Below are 16316 nucleotides of genomic sequence, written 5' to 3' on the forward strand. Positions count from 1 at the left end.
TTGTTTTGGCGGCCGGGTACGGCGGGCTGATGGGTATCGAGGCCCGAGATAATGGGCTTGGATATCTGCCTCCGATGGGGTGGAATACCTGGTGCACCTGGTCTTCTTGTTACCAGCCTCAGGGGTTGAGTCACGAGTATCATGACGTCTGCAACGAGCAGCTCGTGCGCGAAATCGCCCAGGTGAGCACGCTCCTGCCAAGCTGGCTTCACCCCTAGGCAGTCCACGAGCAATAACGCCATCTAAGTAAGCGGCCTTTGACACGTGACAGGAGATGATTGACAATGGCATGCAGGCCGCTGGCTATAACTACATCAACTTGGATGAGTGAGTGCTCCTAGCGTTTTGATTGTTGTTTTGAAGGCCACTGCCCCAGAGAAGCGGTTCGCACGTGCACGTGCTCATTTGATCTGCCGATTTCGCACGCCTCTTCCTTGAAATCCGAAAATCAATCTCGCTCCTAGCTGTTGGGAGAATGTGACGCGCCAACCTGACGGTAGCATGGCAGCTGACCCCAATCGCTTTACTAGTATGTCCCTCTCAAAACGACGCTCCCTGATTTTAGTTGGCGATAGGCCGGTCCATTCTGACTCCCGATCTTGTTTTCGGATCAAACGTGGGCCAGATGGAAGTCTTAAACCTCTAGCAGACTGGCTCCACAGCAAGGGCTTCAAGTTTGGCATGTACACGGCTGCCGGTGCGCCCTGCCAAATATTCTCGCTTCAGGCGCTGCCCCGCGATAGTTGCACCCGTTTGGTGACCTCGCAGATTCGAGACCCTTTCTCATCATGGTCAATTTCAGGCTTGATGACCTGCAGTACAGGCAACCGTTCTATTCCTGGCGATCCATTTGCTGGAGGCGTCCCCGGTTCTCTCTTCCACTACGAGCAGGTATGCTGCCCATGCACGTTGCTTTTTGCTCTCACTGTGAAATGATCTTGTTGCGACTGGCCGGCATCTCGCGCCTTGACACCTGGGGCAGTTAGTGACCTTTGCTGCCATTTGACACCCTTGGCTTTTCTTTTATCCGACAGGACGCGCAAACCTACGCCGACTGGGGCGTGGATTATGTCAAAGTGAGCAGCATGCACGCTCTCGAGTCGCCTCTTGGCTCATGTCCATTGATGCTTGCTGGCTCGAACCAATCTAAGATTCATCGTTTTGACATGCGGTTGTTGCTATTGCTAATGTCATTAGCTGGACTGGTGCACTGATTTGCCCAACAACGGCGAGCTGGCCTTGCAAATGGCGGATGCGCTGAACAAAACCGGTCGCCCCATTTGGCTCAACTTTCATTGCAATGGCACCTTTGCTGATTGTGCGTACAGGCTCCAACCGGGTTTCAAACTTGTCCATAAAATTGCTCTCCGCCTTGCTCATTTATCAACACCACGCGCCAACTGAATGTGGTACAGGGTGTCCTGTCGCAGGCAACAGGTTTGTCTCATTGCCTAGCAGCCCCGCTGAAGGTCTTTGTGCAAAGGGACCAACGTTTGACCCGGCAACTTTGCAGTTGGCGTATGGCAGGCGATCACCATGACAACTGGGAGAGCACGGCCAAGGTGCTTGATCAGCTCAAAGACGTGGCAAACAACGCAGGCCACTACCGTTGGAATGACCCCGATTTTTTGATGGTATCAGCCGTGTCGGGATTTGCACACCACGGAAAGCAGAGCGAAGCAGAGCCAGTTGCCCCTCGCGCACCGCCCTCCCCCAAAACTGAGATCCTCATCATGACCGTACCCGTTTTCGTGGCAATGTCATCTTGAAAAAAATCAGACTGGTGGCGCAGGCTGTGATGACCCCACGCCCGGTCGCCGCTGCCCTGGTCAGACTGACGTCGAATATCGGTGGGTTTGCCCTGGTGCATTGCATGTCGCGCCAATACAAGACACAACCGAGGCAGCCAGTCCCCGAGGCAGCCAGTCTTCAAGGGTAGACCGCTGATTGTAGCGACCGCGGTAACGATTTAGCATCACGCTGCTCTTCGATTGCCAATAGCACCGAGTTTTCCCTATGGTCAATGGCTGCTGCACCCCTCCTGGTCAGCACTGACGTGCGCAACATGACCACGACCATGCGTGATATTCTTTTGAATACCGAGGTCATTGCCATCCAGCAAGATGCTCTGGGTCATGCCGGCGGTTAGTGAGCCTCCAATGCAGCCTGCCGCCCAATCTTGAGCAAAAGTACTTCCATCTAGTCATGCATGCACACGTGTCATAGGCATGGTGGACGCGCCATCGTGTGACACCGTCAACGGAACGTGCCAAGTGTGGGCGCGGCCGCTGGCCAATGGTGCGTTTATTATGCAAACTCATGTTGCCTAGGGGAACAAGAACGCTAAATTCCCAGCAAACCATACGCCAGCTTTCCCATCATTTGCCTTTCCAGCGCGTATTCAAAATTCAATTCGACGTGCTCTGCTCTTTTTCGGAATAACTAGGCGATCTTGCCGTGGCGGCCTTTAACACTGGTGCGACAACGTCAACATTTGATATTGATCTCACAAAACTCTTGTCCACAGGAACTCAGGTGAGCATTGACTTGAGCTGCCGGTGCACGCGTGCTCGGGGAGGTATCTGTGTGTTCGTTCTCAACGACCTCCACTGGTGCTGATCGGCGGCAGGTTCAAGTTCGTGACGTGTGGCAACACACGGATATCGGCACCTTTTCTACATCCTTGCAGGTCACCTGTGCTTCCCATGAGACGCAACTGTATCGTCTCGCCAAGCTCTGAGTTCTGCACACCGTCGTGTGTCCAAGGCTCCAGGGCGTCAAAGCGTCGAAGCTGTTGGCCTCCCCAGTGGCTGAGCGAATCGTTTCAGTCTCTCATCCCCGTCAATTGATAATAGTACGAAGCTCGTGGCTACATGTATTGGACACTTTATGTAAACTCAAGGCACAAGGGCGTGGCGGAGATGAAGACAATGGCGGTGAAGATTTCACGCAGTGTCGTAGATGGCGCGGAAGGGCGCCAGGCACTCCGTCTCGAAGCGCGCAATGCGCGGGCGAATGATGAGGTATTGCACAAAGGATGGAATGCCATGCGTGGTCATCCATTCGTATTTTTTGTCATTTTCCATGTACTGTCGGCCCGTAAAAAAAAGAAAGGAAAAAGCGGCCGGGTGATTTTATCAGGTACGTCGAATCTCGTGCGGAGCGGTTACAGAGAGCGCAAATCTACGGTGAGGAGAGGTCAGAGAAGACTGACCATCAATAGTTGGGGCAGCTCAAACCACTGCGCTTCTTTGACCACTTTGTTCTCGACAGCCTGGTTGAAGAAGGGCAGTTTTGGCCTCCAGTCGTGAGCTTTGCGATGGTGTGCGCCAAAAGTGTTAAATGCACAAGTCCTACGGGCTTGAACAAGACAGACAAACCTGATATTCGGCCCACGTAAAGTTATCTCGAACAATTGGAATGCCTTGATCTTCCTCTTCCTTGAGGTGCTCATCCATATGAAGCTGTAGGGCTTGCATGTTCTGGATGCACTGCGCAGCTGCTTGCGCTCGCTCGCTGGAACTGGCTTCTTGCAACTGGGAGATCGCCTTGGTGGTCTGTTTCACCCCCCCATTCCAAGTGCAATTACGCACGGAAATGCAAATCAATCCGTCAGAGTCAAAAACGATGGCTTTGGTGATTCGCATGGCATGGCAGGAAGGAAACGAAAAAAATTTACATCGATGTAAAAATTCTTTAATGATGATTCATTTCATACCGTGGCCATGAGTTCCAGTAGAGTGGCGTGATCGCTACTCATCTTGGGCGGGAGCTTGGCACGTGTCTCGATCCAAGGGAAAAACAGGTTCTCTTCATGATCGTGATGTGTGTGCACCTGGTTGGGGATCGAAAGCAAGGCTCTGTTCAGGCCGTCGGAAGCGCGGGGAACAGGAGCAAGGACGCGGTTTTAGCAAACCTGGTCTTCAAATTGGTGCCAGAAAGTGACAAAGTTGTCAATCTTCCACGTTTCGAGCTGGCCGGAATCTGCCTCGCGACGAATGACATCAAGGGCCTAAGATCGGTGCAGGAATCATGAGATGATACGAAATTACGGCATCAAGAGTCATGATCCCGATTGCCAATGATGTGGAATCCCAGGAATAGAACCTTATCCAGGCCACCGCCCTTGGCTTGCGCCACAACCTCGATAGTGTCATTGGTACCCAAGGCAGGGCTGTGCGCTGGGTTGAGATCAAGACAATGCCTACCTTCAGGATGTTGCGCTCGGCGTAGCGGATGCTCTCGTGACTGTTGTACCAGCCATCTAGCTCGACGGGCAGGTCATCAAAGTCCTTGGCAGCGCGGGACTCGCACAAACCCATGTCGGTGTTTTGATCAAAAGCGCGTGGGAGAGGACAGCGCAGAGATCGGACTGCGGCGTCTGACCGGAACGCCAAGAACGTTTTGTGTGGTTGTGTGCGATCAGATTGATAAATGCAAAATGGATGGTGAACGGCTTTCAAAGCAGAGAGGACACGACCACCGGGCCCACAACCCTGCCGGCCACCAGCAAGTGGTACACGAACCTTCGCTTCGCTTTGATGAATCGAATATATTGGAAAAAATGAAGCGATCCACATGTCGTGCGAGCCGCCGCTTGCCGTCACACACACACACACACACACACACACACACACACACACACACACACACACACACACACACACACGCACACACACACACACACACACACACACACACACACACACGCACGCACCATCGACTGTCTGTCCAACAGTCAGTCACACAGAAGCACGCGCGCACAACGCTTTTGTGTGCGAATAATGTGAAAAGATTTTGACATGTGAAGCATATGCACGTATTGTATTCGAAGCGATAGGTTTGTTGAGGATGAGGACAAGATGGTGAGTCAACGGGTATCGAAGAGAGAATTGCATTGGAGAGAGAGAGTTTGAGAGAGTTTGAGACAGAGAGTTTGAGAGTTTAGAGATTGAGTTTGGGAGTTTTAGTTTGAGAGAGAGAGAGAGAGAGACCAGAGAGAGAGAGAGAGAGGAAATTTTTTAGAGGGTTTGAGAGAGGGAGAGAAACTGTCTCTGCTGAGTTTGAGCCATCTCCCCGAAGACACACCTTGGGCACACGCGCAATCTTCTGACCTTATGAAACGAACAGCGCACAAACACATCCATGGCCCAATTGGATGTAACATAATATATTGGCCGCCACCCCACGCTCGGCTCTGATTTTCCAGCAGCTTGGGCTTTGGCATGCCCATCTGTTCATCGGCTTTTAAAGGCTGCCTGCTCTCTGCTCGCTGCACCCATAGCACCCTAGCACCCTATAGGACCTTAAAGGATTGAGTGACGCCCATCTATTCTGTGCGATTCTGCGATTTGAAAAGCTCATTGCAAAAACAATTCACACATTGTAGTCGCTTTAGTTTGTAGATCCCCCGTCCGATCAGGGCATCAGAAGCTGCCGCTCTCTGTCTGGGCCGAGGGCATGTCCCTCTCTGATCGGAGCTCGATGAGATGCGATGGTTGCCATGATCGCACCACGCGATGCATCAAAGGCCGACGGCATGAGTGAGAGCATGCGTCTTCACTTCGAGAGGCAGCCTACCAAATTGTGCCACGCAGTCGCGCACCTCATTCAACACACTATACATGTAGTTGCTTGAGCAGCCGCAGCTTCTAACCTTGTCACCTCACTCCATCGAGTGTTTGCTACAGCCGGCCAACAGGCCTGATCTACACAATACACAACTCACCAATTACACTGTCGAGCGCCATCACCAACCACACAGAGCAAAACCGCGATGTCACAACAACAAATCGTCTTTGCTTGGTCTGGCAGTGTGTCGGTCCAGGCGCCAGCCCACCTTCCAACTGTTCATCCAACTGTACTACTGCAGCCAACGCATGGATCCAGATGGCAAAAAAAAAATAAAAAATTTCGCATGAACCACGTAAGTATTTTACTTTCAAGTGAATGCCACTTGGTAAAAAAAAAAAATCCATCGAAGTGACTGGACTGACGGCACTCACACACACACGGCAGACGGCAAACGGCAAAGTGAACCGTTTCGACCCCCGCGCGTCCAGTCATGGCAGCCGTCACTGGAGATCGGTATGCGTTCGCTTCAAACGGCAGCACTGATTGATAACTTTGTGTCTGTGGGGTGGGCCAGATCTTGTCACGAGGGAGCATGATTCGGATTAGGTTGAAGGATCAATGGCGCCGCTCACATCATGATCCGCCCCCTTTGATAGGCCCATGGTCATGCACGTTCGCTTGCCCGATGGCAACGTGCGGCCCTGCGAGTTCAAGAATGAAGCTGGCCACCAGCGCTATCCGCGCACCGCCCTGGTCAGCTCTTTCAGCGTTTGGTGTGAAATCGCGAGTGCAGCATGAAGCTGTCACTCGTACCACAACGCACGCGCTGCTCAACGCTCCTGCTCACCTGTACATGCTGGCTCTTCCCTTCGAGTAGGAGATTGTCGAACGCATCTGCCAAGAGCTACGCTTCCGTCCTTCAAGCTTTCGGTCTGTCCCATTGCATTCTCCAACATACAGCTTCTCTGTGGCTTTTCGCCGCCCGCTATTCTTCACCGTATGGTCTGCTCGGGTCACTTCACAGCTTGTGCTCCCTTTACAAGCAACGCGGGAGAAATGCCGACACCAATTGGTTGGAGCCCAACAAGCCCATCAGCCCGGAAGCCTTGACAGCTGGCACTGAAACCAACCTTTACTTTCGCGTACGTCGACTTGCGACGCTTTGGCCCCGGAGACGCCTCTGTGTGTGTGTGCGCGTGTGTGTGTGTGTGCATGAAAGACAACTAAGCAATCTAACCAATGCTTTCAGATCCGGCTCAAGCCTCGGAATCTTCTCGAGTTTTTCACTGAAGATCCAGCCGCCGCCACCTTTCTGCAAAAGCAGGTCAGATCGTGACTGCCTCGATACTCGGAGCTTGCACGCGCGCAGATGGGAACTGCCTTGCGCTCTTATGCTTGACTTTTCCTTTGGCACCCATCTTTGACCGCCTTATCCCATTCTCACGCCCTTAGCTGCACAATCAATTCATGTCCGAGGATATCTCTGCCACCCCCTTCCTCAAGCTCAATCTTTGCATTCTCAACATGATCTCCTTCCTCATTGAAGAGTTTCACAACATGAAGAAGCGCTGCTCCCAAACCCCGATGGAAGAAGCGCTTCAGCACATCAAGTGCGTTTGCGCTCCTTGCAGTCAATTAATCATGTCAAGTCATCCGCCCAAAATTTGCGCCCGCCCCTTACCTCACCATGCTTGTGGCTTCGCAGAGACAACTGCGGTGGTTACGAAGCCTTTATGATGCAAACAGTCATTGACGAATATTCAACCGAACAACTCGCCATTGAGATTGAAAATCGCATCCGCAGCAAAAAGCTTTGGCCCCGCCGGTCAGTCGCCCATTACCCTGCGCCCGCCCTTGCGGCCAAACTTGCGTGAAGCCGCGCCCAGCCGCGCACCGTCCAAACTCACACTCACGCTCATTGCTCGCCTTGCCATATGCAGCGAGGGCATTGTCATTACCGAGTACTTGCGAATCGTTCAAGAATATGCCATGTTTGGTAGTGAGCAATACACTGTGCAGTGCGTCTCTTCATAATGTCGCTTGCGGCTCACCCCGCCCCTCCTTTCCACACACACACACACACACACACACACACATGGCGCACAGCGCTCTCCGCTGCATCGTCCCACCGCCCACTGCTCACACTTGACCTTGCCATTAGAATCGATGGTGACCAAGGCCGCGTCAACATAAACCCTGATGGCGTCGAGCTTGTCGATGTCATGGACCAGCCCACGGTAGACTACCGCAAGCTCGTCTCGACCCAACATAGCGCACGCCTCCAGGCAATCAACTAACAATCCTCGCTGATCCGTGCACTCCCTTGATGCAGCTCATACCCTACCATCAAATGAATGCGCTGGACATGAAGCTCTCAACTGAGCTCACACTGACCGAGATCAACGGCACGACACATACTTTCGGTGCGCTGCCCCACTACACTTCTCGTCATCTCATGTTGTTGGCCAACAGCTGCTCTGACTCACAGCACTCTTCTCCTGGCAGAGGCTGACTCCTACGCTCGGGCCGAGACTATTGTGTCCTTGATCAACACTTACGCGGAAATTCACGCCGGTCGTCGCATCCTCAACGTACGAAGTGCATGTTTCAACACAAACTCTCCAGAGTCGAACCAGCCCTGCTCCTTTTTGCCTCCTTTTGTTCTGCTACCACCTCTTATTTTTTTTGCTCTGCTCATTGCCCTGACTCACTGCCCTGGCTCACTGCTCATGTCAGATCGATGGCATTAATACCCCATTTGGAGATCCTTTCCCGCATGAGCTGGACCGTTCTGCTGCGCAGGTGCGACCCTGGTTACTTGCTCAATTCTAAATTCATCCCTCACAACCTCAAGCCTACGAAAGTACAATGGCAACACAAGTCCGCGTTGTTTTCGTTTTGACCCACGCTCTTTTACATATGTGTCGTGTCATTTCAGATGGAGCTGCTTTCCTATGCCAGCGTACCAGGTGCCTACCTGGTGTCCAAGCGTGCGCTGACCGGACCTCGGGACGCATCTTTCTTTCGTCTCACCTGTAAGCGCGTGGATGTGATCCCAACGGCAACAGTGCAACGCCTGCTTCCTGACCTTCATTTCCTCTGCAAACAGACATTGCTGGCAAGCGCGCGGGGCCCCAGCATCTCAAAATCACCCAGTACCCGTCTTCCTCCACGGGCATCAAATACGGCATCAATGATGGCATGCGCTATGTGACCATTGATGAGGTTTGAGCCCGGGCTCGGCTTCACGCATGTAAACCTGCCCTTTCTGAATAAGATATGGACTCAAATCATATGCACGAAGGCTGCTGCTTACCAAGGATTTTGCTGGCCTTAGCTCATGGAGCACTACCACAATGAAACCGATGGTCTGCTTGTCAAGCTGCGGTACAACATCAAAGCAGCGCGAAACATGGTAGGCTTTCAGCTGTACCGCTCAATGGTGCCCCGCCATATGCACCTGCACGCTAGCTCATCGTTTGGCCCGAAATGCTGTCTAGCCTCCCGAGGAGACCGAATTCGGCTTTGGTACCGAAGTGGCCCCAGCGCGCGCCCTTTTGGATGCACAGGTGAGGCAAAGGACGGCGCAATGCTGACTTTGCCTTCACTATGCTCTCTTTTATTGTCGTGTTCCTTATTTCCTGCTCACCGGCTGCCGTCCCCCCCCCTAGAATTATGTACTCGAGCGCCCACAGCCCACACAGGATGAACTGGCGCGGGTCACGGTGGGTTGAGGCTTTGGCTTGACTCTATCAGCGTCCAAGCTGGTAAAACCATGTCGCAGACTGATTGCTAGCACTCATGTCATGCGGTCTTGACCACGTGCAGGTGAGCCACGATGCCATTGCCCGATTGCAGAAGCTGGGTGAGGGCCAATTCGGCGAGGTGTTCAAGGGCAAGTTCACGCGAAGTGGTCAAAGTTATGACGTGGCACTCAAGGTCCTCAAGGTGAGTTTGAGCTGGCAGACGGCACCGTTGTTTTGCGTTGCCGCCGAGCCGGCGGCTCATTTCAGCCCATAATTACAAACATGATTGCAAACTCGATTCAGGACCAAGCCAGCCCCGACGAGTTTATGCTGGAAGCCAGCGTGATGGTTCACTTGGTAAGCCCATCGTATCGTGCGCTGAGGTCACCCGAGTGACCCTTGCACGCCTCAAGGACCAGCTCTCTTCTCACATCACCATGTTGGCCTTGGTGGTTAGGACCATCCCAACATTGTCCGCCTGCTCGGCGTGGCCCGCGAAGCCCCCCTGACTTTAGTAATGGAGGTCAGTTGGAAGTTAGATTACACGCGCTCAGGCGCCCCTCCCATGCCATCACACTTCACGTATCATCTCAATCTTTCGCTTCTGTCGTCGAATCGACATAGCTGGTAGCATACGGCGATTTGCACAATTATCTGAAGGCCAACCGCTCGGATCCCGCGCGCACGGGCATCGACATTCTGCATTCCTACATTGTTCAGGTACGGGCAAACGACATAACGATGCCTTGTCGTGGTGTAGAATCGCGCAACGCGCGGCTGGGCCCGGTGTCGCCGCACTGTCTTGTCTCATATGCTTGGCAATAAATTTTCATGATTAGATTGCCAAGGGCATGGAGCATTTGGCCTCCAAAGGCCTTGTGCATCGGTGAGGGCGTTTTATTCCCGTCATATCGTGTTGTTGATATTTCATGTTCTCGCTTCGGCGATTCACAAATCTCACATTGTGATGTGTGCGAAATAACACAGCGACTTGGCTGCACGCAACGTGCTGGTGGCCTCGGTGCACCAAGTGAAGATCAACGACTTTGGCCTCTCACGTGTGTTGGGAAATTCTGACTACTACACTGCCAGTGAGCGCGGCATGTGGCCCATCAAGTGGTATGCCCCCGAGTCAATCTACAACAACCGCTTTCACGAAAAGGTGAGCTTCGCCTGCCTACTCAGATGTCCACGGCCAACAACCCAAACGCATAGGATTCGTCCACCTTTGATGTTTAAGAATTCTCTCACATCGAGCCGCGTATTTTCGAACGATGATGACAGAGCGATGTATGGAGCTATGGCGTCACATGCTGGGAAACGCTCATGCGTGGCAAGAAGCCATGGCCCAAGCTCAAGGGCAGTCAGGCACGTACTTGTCTTTCAGCTCGCTGTAGCAAAAGGCCAACTGCTCACCCGATCTACCCTCGCTCCTAGGTGGTTGAATTGCTGAACAGCGGACAGCGGCTGGAACGCCCCGCTGATTGCAATGACGCACTTTGGAACATCTTGCAACAGGTTGGTCTACTCATCAGCACTGTATCGGGCGCTGTGTGCTGTGTGCGCATCAGCACGTCTCACATTTTTGGCGTGGACATTTTTGACAGTGCTGGCAATACGATGCCGATCGCCGTCCAGCCTTTCGTGAGCTGGTCATGCAAACTCAAGGCGCCACCAAGAGCCAGGCAGTGGCCGCCAACCGTACGCCTGGCCGTGCAACCATGTTTCTTGCTCTCGTTTCCAATGCGCTCTACATCTCACATGCCCACCCTTTTGCCCTTTTGCATCTGCTGTAGCATTTGACATTTATTCGCGCGTGCGACAGGCCCAAGGCGCGTTCGAGCAAGTTGACTTTGATCCCGTACGTATCATCTTCAAGAGCCACGCGTTGCACGCGGTCCCGTGCGAGATTTGGTCTTGATCTTGTCGCACCCGCCAAGGCTCATTATCATTGTTGTGCAGAAAAAGCCTGATGGGCCGCAGTTGAGCCGCCGTGCGTCCGATCACGTGACCAAGAGTCCGTTGCATCTGGCTAGCTCAACAATTCAAGTCGGCGAGATGATCAGTCGAGGCACCTTCGGCCCCGTGTTTCGGGTTTGTCCACGCTTTTTCTTGCTTCATCTCTGGTCCTCAATTGGTTGTCGCCGCGTTTGGCGGTTTCGGTACCTCGGATCCAGACCTTGATGCCGCCTTCCTCGTCTTGGATGGCAAATGTGAATAGGGCGTGTGGCAGCGTGGCAGCGACGCGCTGCAGGTGGCGGTCCGCAAGCTCATGGTGCAGGAGGATGCCGACATTGAAGGCTTCATGCGCGAAGCCAACAACATGCATCGTCTGCAACACGAGTGCCTCGTTCGCCTATTTGGCGTCACCACGGGAGAGCAGTTGATGCTGGTGACTGAGTTGGCACCGGCCGGCGCTTTGGACCGCTACTTGCGTGCCAATCCACACAAGTCCATTTCAGAGATTCTCCGTTTGATGTTCTGCGTATGTGTCATGTGTCGCTGCTTCCCGTCAAAACGACGCGTCGATGTTGACAAGCACTCACCGGCCCTGTCGCATCTTCAGGTGGCTCGTGGCATGCAATACATGGCCGGACAAGGCTACGTCCACCGTGATTTGGCGGCGCGCAACGGTACGTCTTTGCTTCAGCGATCCAACTCGATGGCAGGCAAGAGCTGCTTCTCACAAATGATCCATCTTCATCCGTGGTGAAATTGTGTGTTGTCATTTTCAGTCATGGTTTTTGGCGAACTCAACTGCAAGATCAGGTTCGTGTGCACAGCGGCACATCTATTCCTTTTGGACCTGTCACGTGCACTTTGATCTCATCTTCGTTCTCTTGTCGCTTTCTTTTCCCCAACCATGCCAGTGATTTTGGTTTGAGCCGAGGCTTGGGTTTTGAATCAGAATATTATCGTGCCTCAAATCGAGGTCGCTGGCCAATCAAAGTTTGTTTACCATGCCTTTTTGGTCTGCGTTTTCGGTCCTTGGCCATGCTTACCTGCAAACTGCTGTCTTCTCGAGTCTAGTGGTATGCTCCGGAAAGCCTGTACCACTCACGGTTTACCTCGAAGGTATGGTATCCTGCCTCGAGATCAGCGGCCGTCTCATCATGTGATACTAAACACACTGCCTTTTCTTTCCCTCTTGCCTGACGCTTGTATGCTCTCTGCCATGTTTGCGGATATTTTTGGTTGCATGCACAGAGCGACGTTTGGTCTTTTGGCGTCACGCTGTGGGAGGGTGATCACCACGGTGCCAAACCGTACAGCGGCATGAAGGGCCGTGAGGTACGCCAACTTTCAGACTGGCCTGACTGTGGTGGCCCTATGCTTGCTGACGATGCTACCACTTGGGCCGACGCTACAGGTCCTCGAGTTTTTGGAAAGCAACAAGCGCCTCGAGCCGACAGCCTCCTTGCCTACGGTGCGTCTCCTGCTAGTGGCTGCTCCTGCTGCATTGCCTTGAATTTTTGGCACGCCGTCTCACACCTACATCCGCTGTTTGGTTTTTTTGCGACACTTTGCGCAGTGGGCCGCCGAGCTGATGCAAACCTGCTGGTATGATGATCCGGACCATCGCCCCACCTTTGATGAGATTGTGGATACTTTCAAGCGCTTTCTGTAAAAGACTGTTCCGGCTCGATACCCACCGCCATTTTCCTCTCGCGTTTGCCCACGGGCCTCTGCGTGCTGACGTTTTATAACATGTGAGCTATCGACAACTCACGTAGCCCAGGTCTGGGCTCAAGTCGCTGTCGCGGCAAAATTTAATTGTGCTTTCAATGATTTGGCAGATGATTTCAATTGCTGGTCATAGTTAGTTAGCACTTAGCATGTAAACATGTCAATAAATAACACCAAAGAACGTCGTTCTCAGACAGAGGAGCCATGCAGGGCGCATTGCTATCTTCGTGTGGCTTGAGCGTGCTGTTGCAACAATGCCACACAGGCAGCATTGCTCTATGACATGATCGCCACGGGGAAGCACGTGAGTACCGCTGGGACACACATGTGAGACACATGCGAGATCTAAATACCAACCTTTTCAATTGCATACTGCAAGGGTGTCTTGCCAGCATGATCACAAATGTTCGCATCAGCCCCGGCTGCCAGTAAAGCCTGGGGGGGGGCACAACCCTCAATGAGCGTCGTGTTTGTTCCTCCTGCCGTGAGTTACAGATACCACGCTCACATACCTGGCAGGCCTCTGTGCGGTTGCTAACACAGGCCCAATGGAGAGGGGTGGTGCCTCGATCGTCCGCAGGATTCAGTTGCAGTGGTTGTTGAGACAAGAGGGCGGCGATGAAGGTCAGTGGAGCCTCAGCCACGGCGACGTGGAGCGGCGTGCGACCCTGAGCATCGGCCAAGTTGAGGACTTCTGGACACTCGCTAAGGAGTCGTGTGAAGCAAGCCTGCGCCCGTTGAGTGATGCTGTAATGGAGAGCCGTTCGACCGTGCCGGTCGCCAAGACGAGGGTCGGCGCCGCGCTCCAGCAGCAGAATGAGATGTTCCTCTCGTTGGCAAAGGACAGCCCAGTGCAAAGCCGACAAGCCCTCCTGGTCCTGCAAGTCCAATATAGCCTTGAAGGCATAGGGGAGAAGAGTGGCTAGCATGTCCACACGCTTAATTTTGCAAGCCCAATGCAGCGCCGAGCGCTGCTCCTGGTCAGTCAGCTCGACATCAGCCCCTTCTTTCAGCAGAATTTTAACAGCCTCGCGCGCACCGCGACACGTGGCCCAGATCAGCGCCGTGTTGCCCTTGTCATCCTGTTGGTTCAAGTCAGCCCCGGCCAAAAGAATGGTGCGGAGCACGCGGGGCTTGTTTGTGAGAACAGCATACATCAAGGGGGTGCGGCCGGCCAAGTCGAGTTCATCCACAAAGTGAAGGGGCAGAAGCTGTTTGATGGCGACCAGATCACCCTGAGCGGCAGCGGCATGGAGGGGCGGCGATGACGCAAAGTTGGCAGCTTCATCGTCAAAGCGATGCCCCATCGTGCTTTCAAGGGAAAGAACACTCAGGTTGGAGCGGACACTGGCCGCTGAGCCGACTCGAGAGCGGCCGACGCGTGTACTGCGTGCAGATGCAGGTCGGGCGCTGCCCGGTCGGGAGGCCGCCGAGTCGGCTATGCCGTCCATGGTTCCTGCTCGCGCGCGAAAGGCGAAGAGAGCCGTGTCCGAGACCACAAATCCAGGGGCATCGGAGCCTGAGCGCACAACCTTGATGATGCCCACGTCGATGAGTTGCTGCCCCACCTCTTGCGCTTCTTTAAGCGTGGCTACGCCTTCCATGTTGGCCATGAACCAACCCGCGGCGTCGGCGCCAGTGAAAACATTGCGGTAAGCTTGAAGTCGGATGCGCTTTGTGCTGGTGGCAATTCCGGTCGTCGGGTCCATGAGCTGTCGGGCATAGTTGTCCAACGCATCCCGAGTCGAACTATCCACTGAGCCAAAGAAGCCACACATGAGAACACGGAACAGAGCAGCAAGGCATGCATGGAAAACAGCGATAGGTGAGTAAAACTGACCATCATTCGACTCGGTAGAGGTCACGGGGCCGCGGGACACCACCCCCTGGGGCTCGGGGTTGAGACTGCGACAAATCGATGCGAGTGGAAGAAAATGAGCCAACAAGCAAAGGGAAGATATAGGGCAGTCGTAGCTGCGGAGCCGCGCACCGTGGGGATGGGCCGGCAGGGGTTGGCTGTGTGCCTGTAGCGCGCAGGCGGCGGTTGTGATACAGCTGTTGGGCCTGACTTAGAGCTGCTTGTTGGTGGCGGTCAAATTGAGGCGCGGGTGCTCCTTGATTTGGTCGGACAACACCAGCCGGTCCCTGCGGCTTGCCGGAGGCTCGGAGGCTCGGGCGATGACGCTCAGGCGTAGCCATGGGAGATGTAGCCAGCCCCACTGGAGGTTGATCAGCGTCATGGATCTGCGCATATCCGACCATGGATGGGGTGGTTCGCAGATGAGACGGAGCGTGTGTGCATGGCAAACCTCAAGGGAAAAGCGCTCGGGCACGCACTTCCTCGTCGCTGGAATCAAAGTCGTCGCGCGTAACGGCAACGTAGCCACGGGCTTCCAGCTTATTACCGGGCCGGAGTACCTCAACATCCTCATCACTGTCAGATTCCGAAGATTCCGAGCTGCTCCAAACGTTGCTGAACATTCATTAAGCAAGTCAATATGTGGCGCAGTGAGAAGAGGTTGACTGATCAATCACGTCCAAAAGAGCGCAGAGCAACGTATGAATCGCACCGAAGCACGGCGTGTTCTTGCTCCAGCGCCGCCACCGAATGAGAATCGCGTGCCAACGGAGCCAGGGTGGGACTTGGGCTGGCAAGGCCGGGAGACCCGCGAAGGGGAGTTCGGCGCGAGCTACGTCGGCTGACTGGCTCACTCGGTGGGGTGGGTTGGCGAAATTCTGCGAGATGGCGGTGAGCAGACCAGTCTATTGGTGTTTACCGGGGGTCTGCACTGAAGCAAGCAGGAGTTGTGCCTACCTTGGGAGTTGGCAGCATCAGAAGCACTTGTTCGTCGCAGTCGTGAGCTCGTCGGCCGTGGCCCAGCCGGAGCGCGGGGGCTCATGCTTCTCGTCGTCGTGTGGCTGGAGGATGGCGCCGCCCAGGCCTGGGCTGAAGCGGGAGGGCGCTGGGCAAACGAGGGTTGGGCCGTTGGGGGTGCCAAGACCTTGCCGGCGGCTACGCGTGACAAGAAGGTTCACGTTTCGAAGGAAGCATATGTCAATGAGGGTGAAGCGCTCATCGGGGACGAGGAATTGGGAGGAAAGCGATCAAGGATGGCCACGGCACGGGCACCAACACCAACACCGCAGGTACGGGAGGTAGATGTAATGAGGCATCAATGGCTCGCCGATTGCGATGAAACGTACAGATGGCCCGAACCGGTGGGGCTGTCTGGCTGGAGGTGGCAAGTTGGGGTGCTTGTGCGGGTGAACCATCCCGCGAAGGAGATCCACTATCGGCCGCTGATGATG

The 16316-nt window shown here is 54.2% G+C and overlaps 3 protein-coding genes across 3 annotated transcripts; 1 reads left to right on the forward strand and 2 right to left on the reverse strand.

The window, feature by feature from the left end:
• Positions 1-2945: 2945 nt before the first annotated feature.
• Positions 2946-5147, reverse strand: MONBRDRAFT_25902 (uncharacterized protein; the record flags this gene model as incomplete). Its single annotated transcript, XM_001746370.1, has 8 exons — positions 2946-3089; positions 3215-3274; positions 3381-3557; positions 3719-3835; positions 3917-4012; positions 4209-4381; positions 4527-4723; positions 5089-5147. The coding sequence occupies 8 exons, from the start codon at positions 5145-5147 to the stop codon at positions 2946-2948; spliced, it is 1023 nt and encodes a 340-aa protein (XP_001746422.1).
• Positions 5148-6234: 1087 nt separating this feature from the next.
• MONBRDRAFT_8683 (uncharacterized protein) lies at positions 6235-12144 on the forward strand (the record flags this gene model as incomplete). Its single annotated transcript, XM_001746252.1, has 18 exons — positions 6235-6327; positions 6824-6898; positions 7027-7184; positions 7280-7399; positions 7515-7573; positions 8080-8165; positions 8513-8609; positions 8684-8799; positions 8912-8989; positions 9246-9299; positions 9403-9522; positions 9624-9677; positions 9945-10040; positions 10160-10206; positions 10308-10482; positions 10758-10964; positions 11542-11953; positions 12056-12144. The coding sequence occupies 18 exons, from the start codon at positions 6235-6237 to the stop codon at positions 12142-12144; spliced, it is 2136 nt and encodes a 711-aa protein (XP_001746304.1).
• A 968-nt stretch (positions 12145-13112) lies between these two features.
• On the reverse strand, positions 13113-15488 carry MONBRDRAFT_32632 (uncharacterized protein; the record flags this gene model as incomplete). Its single annotated transcript, XM_001746371.1, has 6 exons — positions 13113-13283; positions 13365-13442; positions 13520-14763; positions 14848-14912; positions 14998-15251; positions 15345-15488. 6 exons carry the CDS (start codon positions 15486-15488, stop codon positions 13227-13229), a joined length of 1842 nt encoding a protein of 613 aa, XP_001746423.1. The 3' UTR covers positions 13113-13226.
• Between the last annotated feature and the right edge of the window lie 828 nt (positions 15489-16316).

Source organism: Monosiga brevicollis, genomic scaffold, assembly GCF_000002865.3.
Source record: "Monosiga brevicollis MX1 MONBRscaffold_12 genomic scaffold, whole genome shotgun sequence".
NCBI classification, from domain to species: domain Eukaryota; class Choanoflagellata; order Craspedida; family Salpingoecidae; genus Monosiga; species Monosiga brevicollis.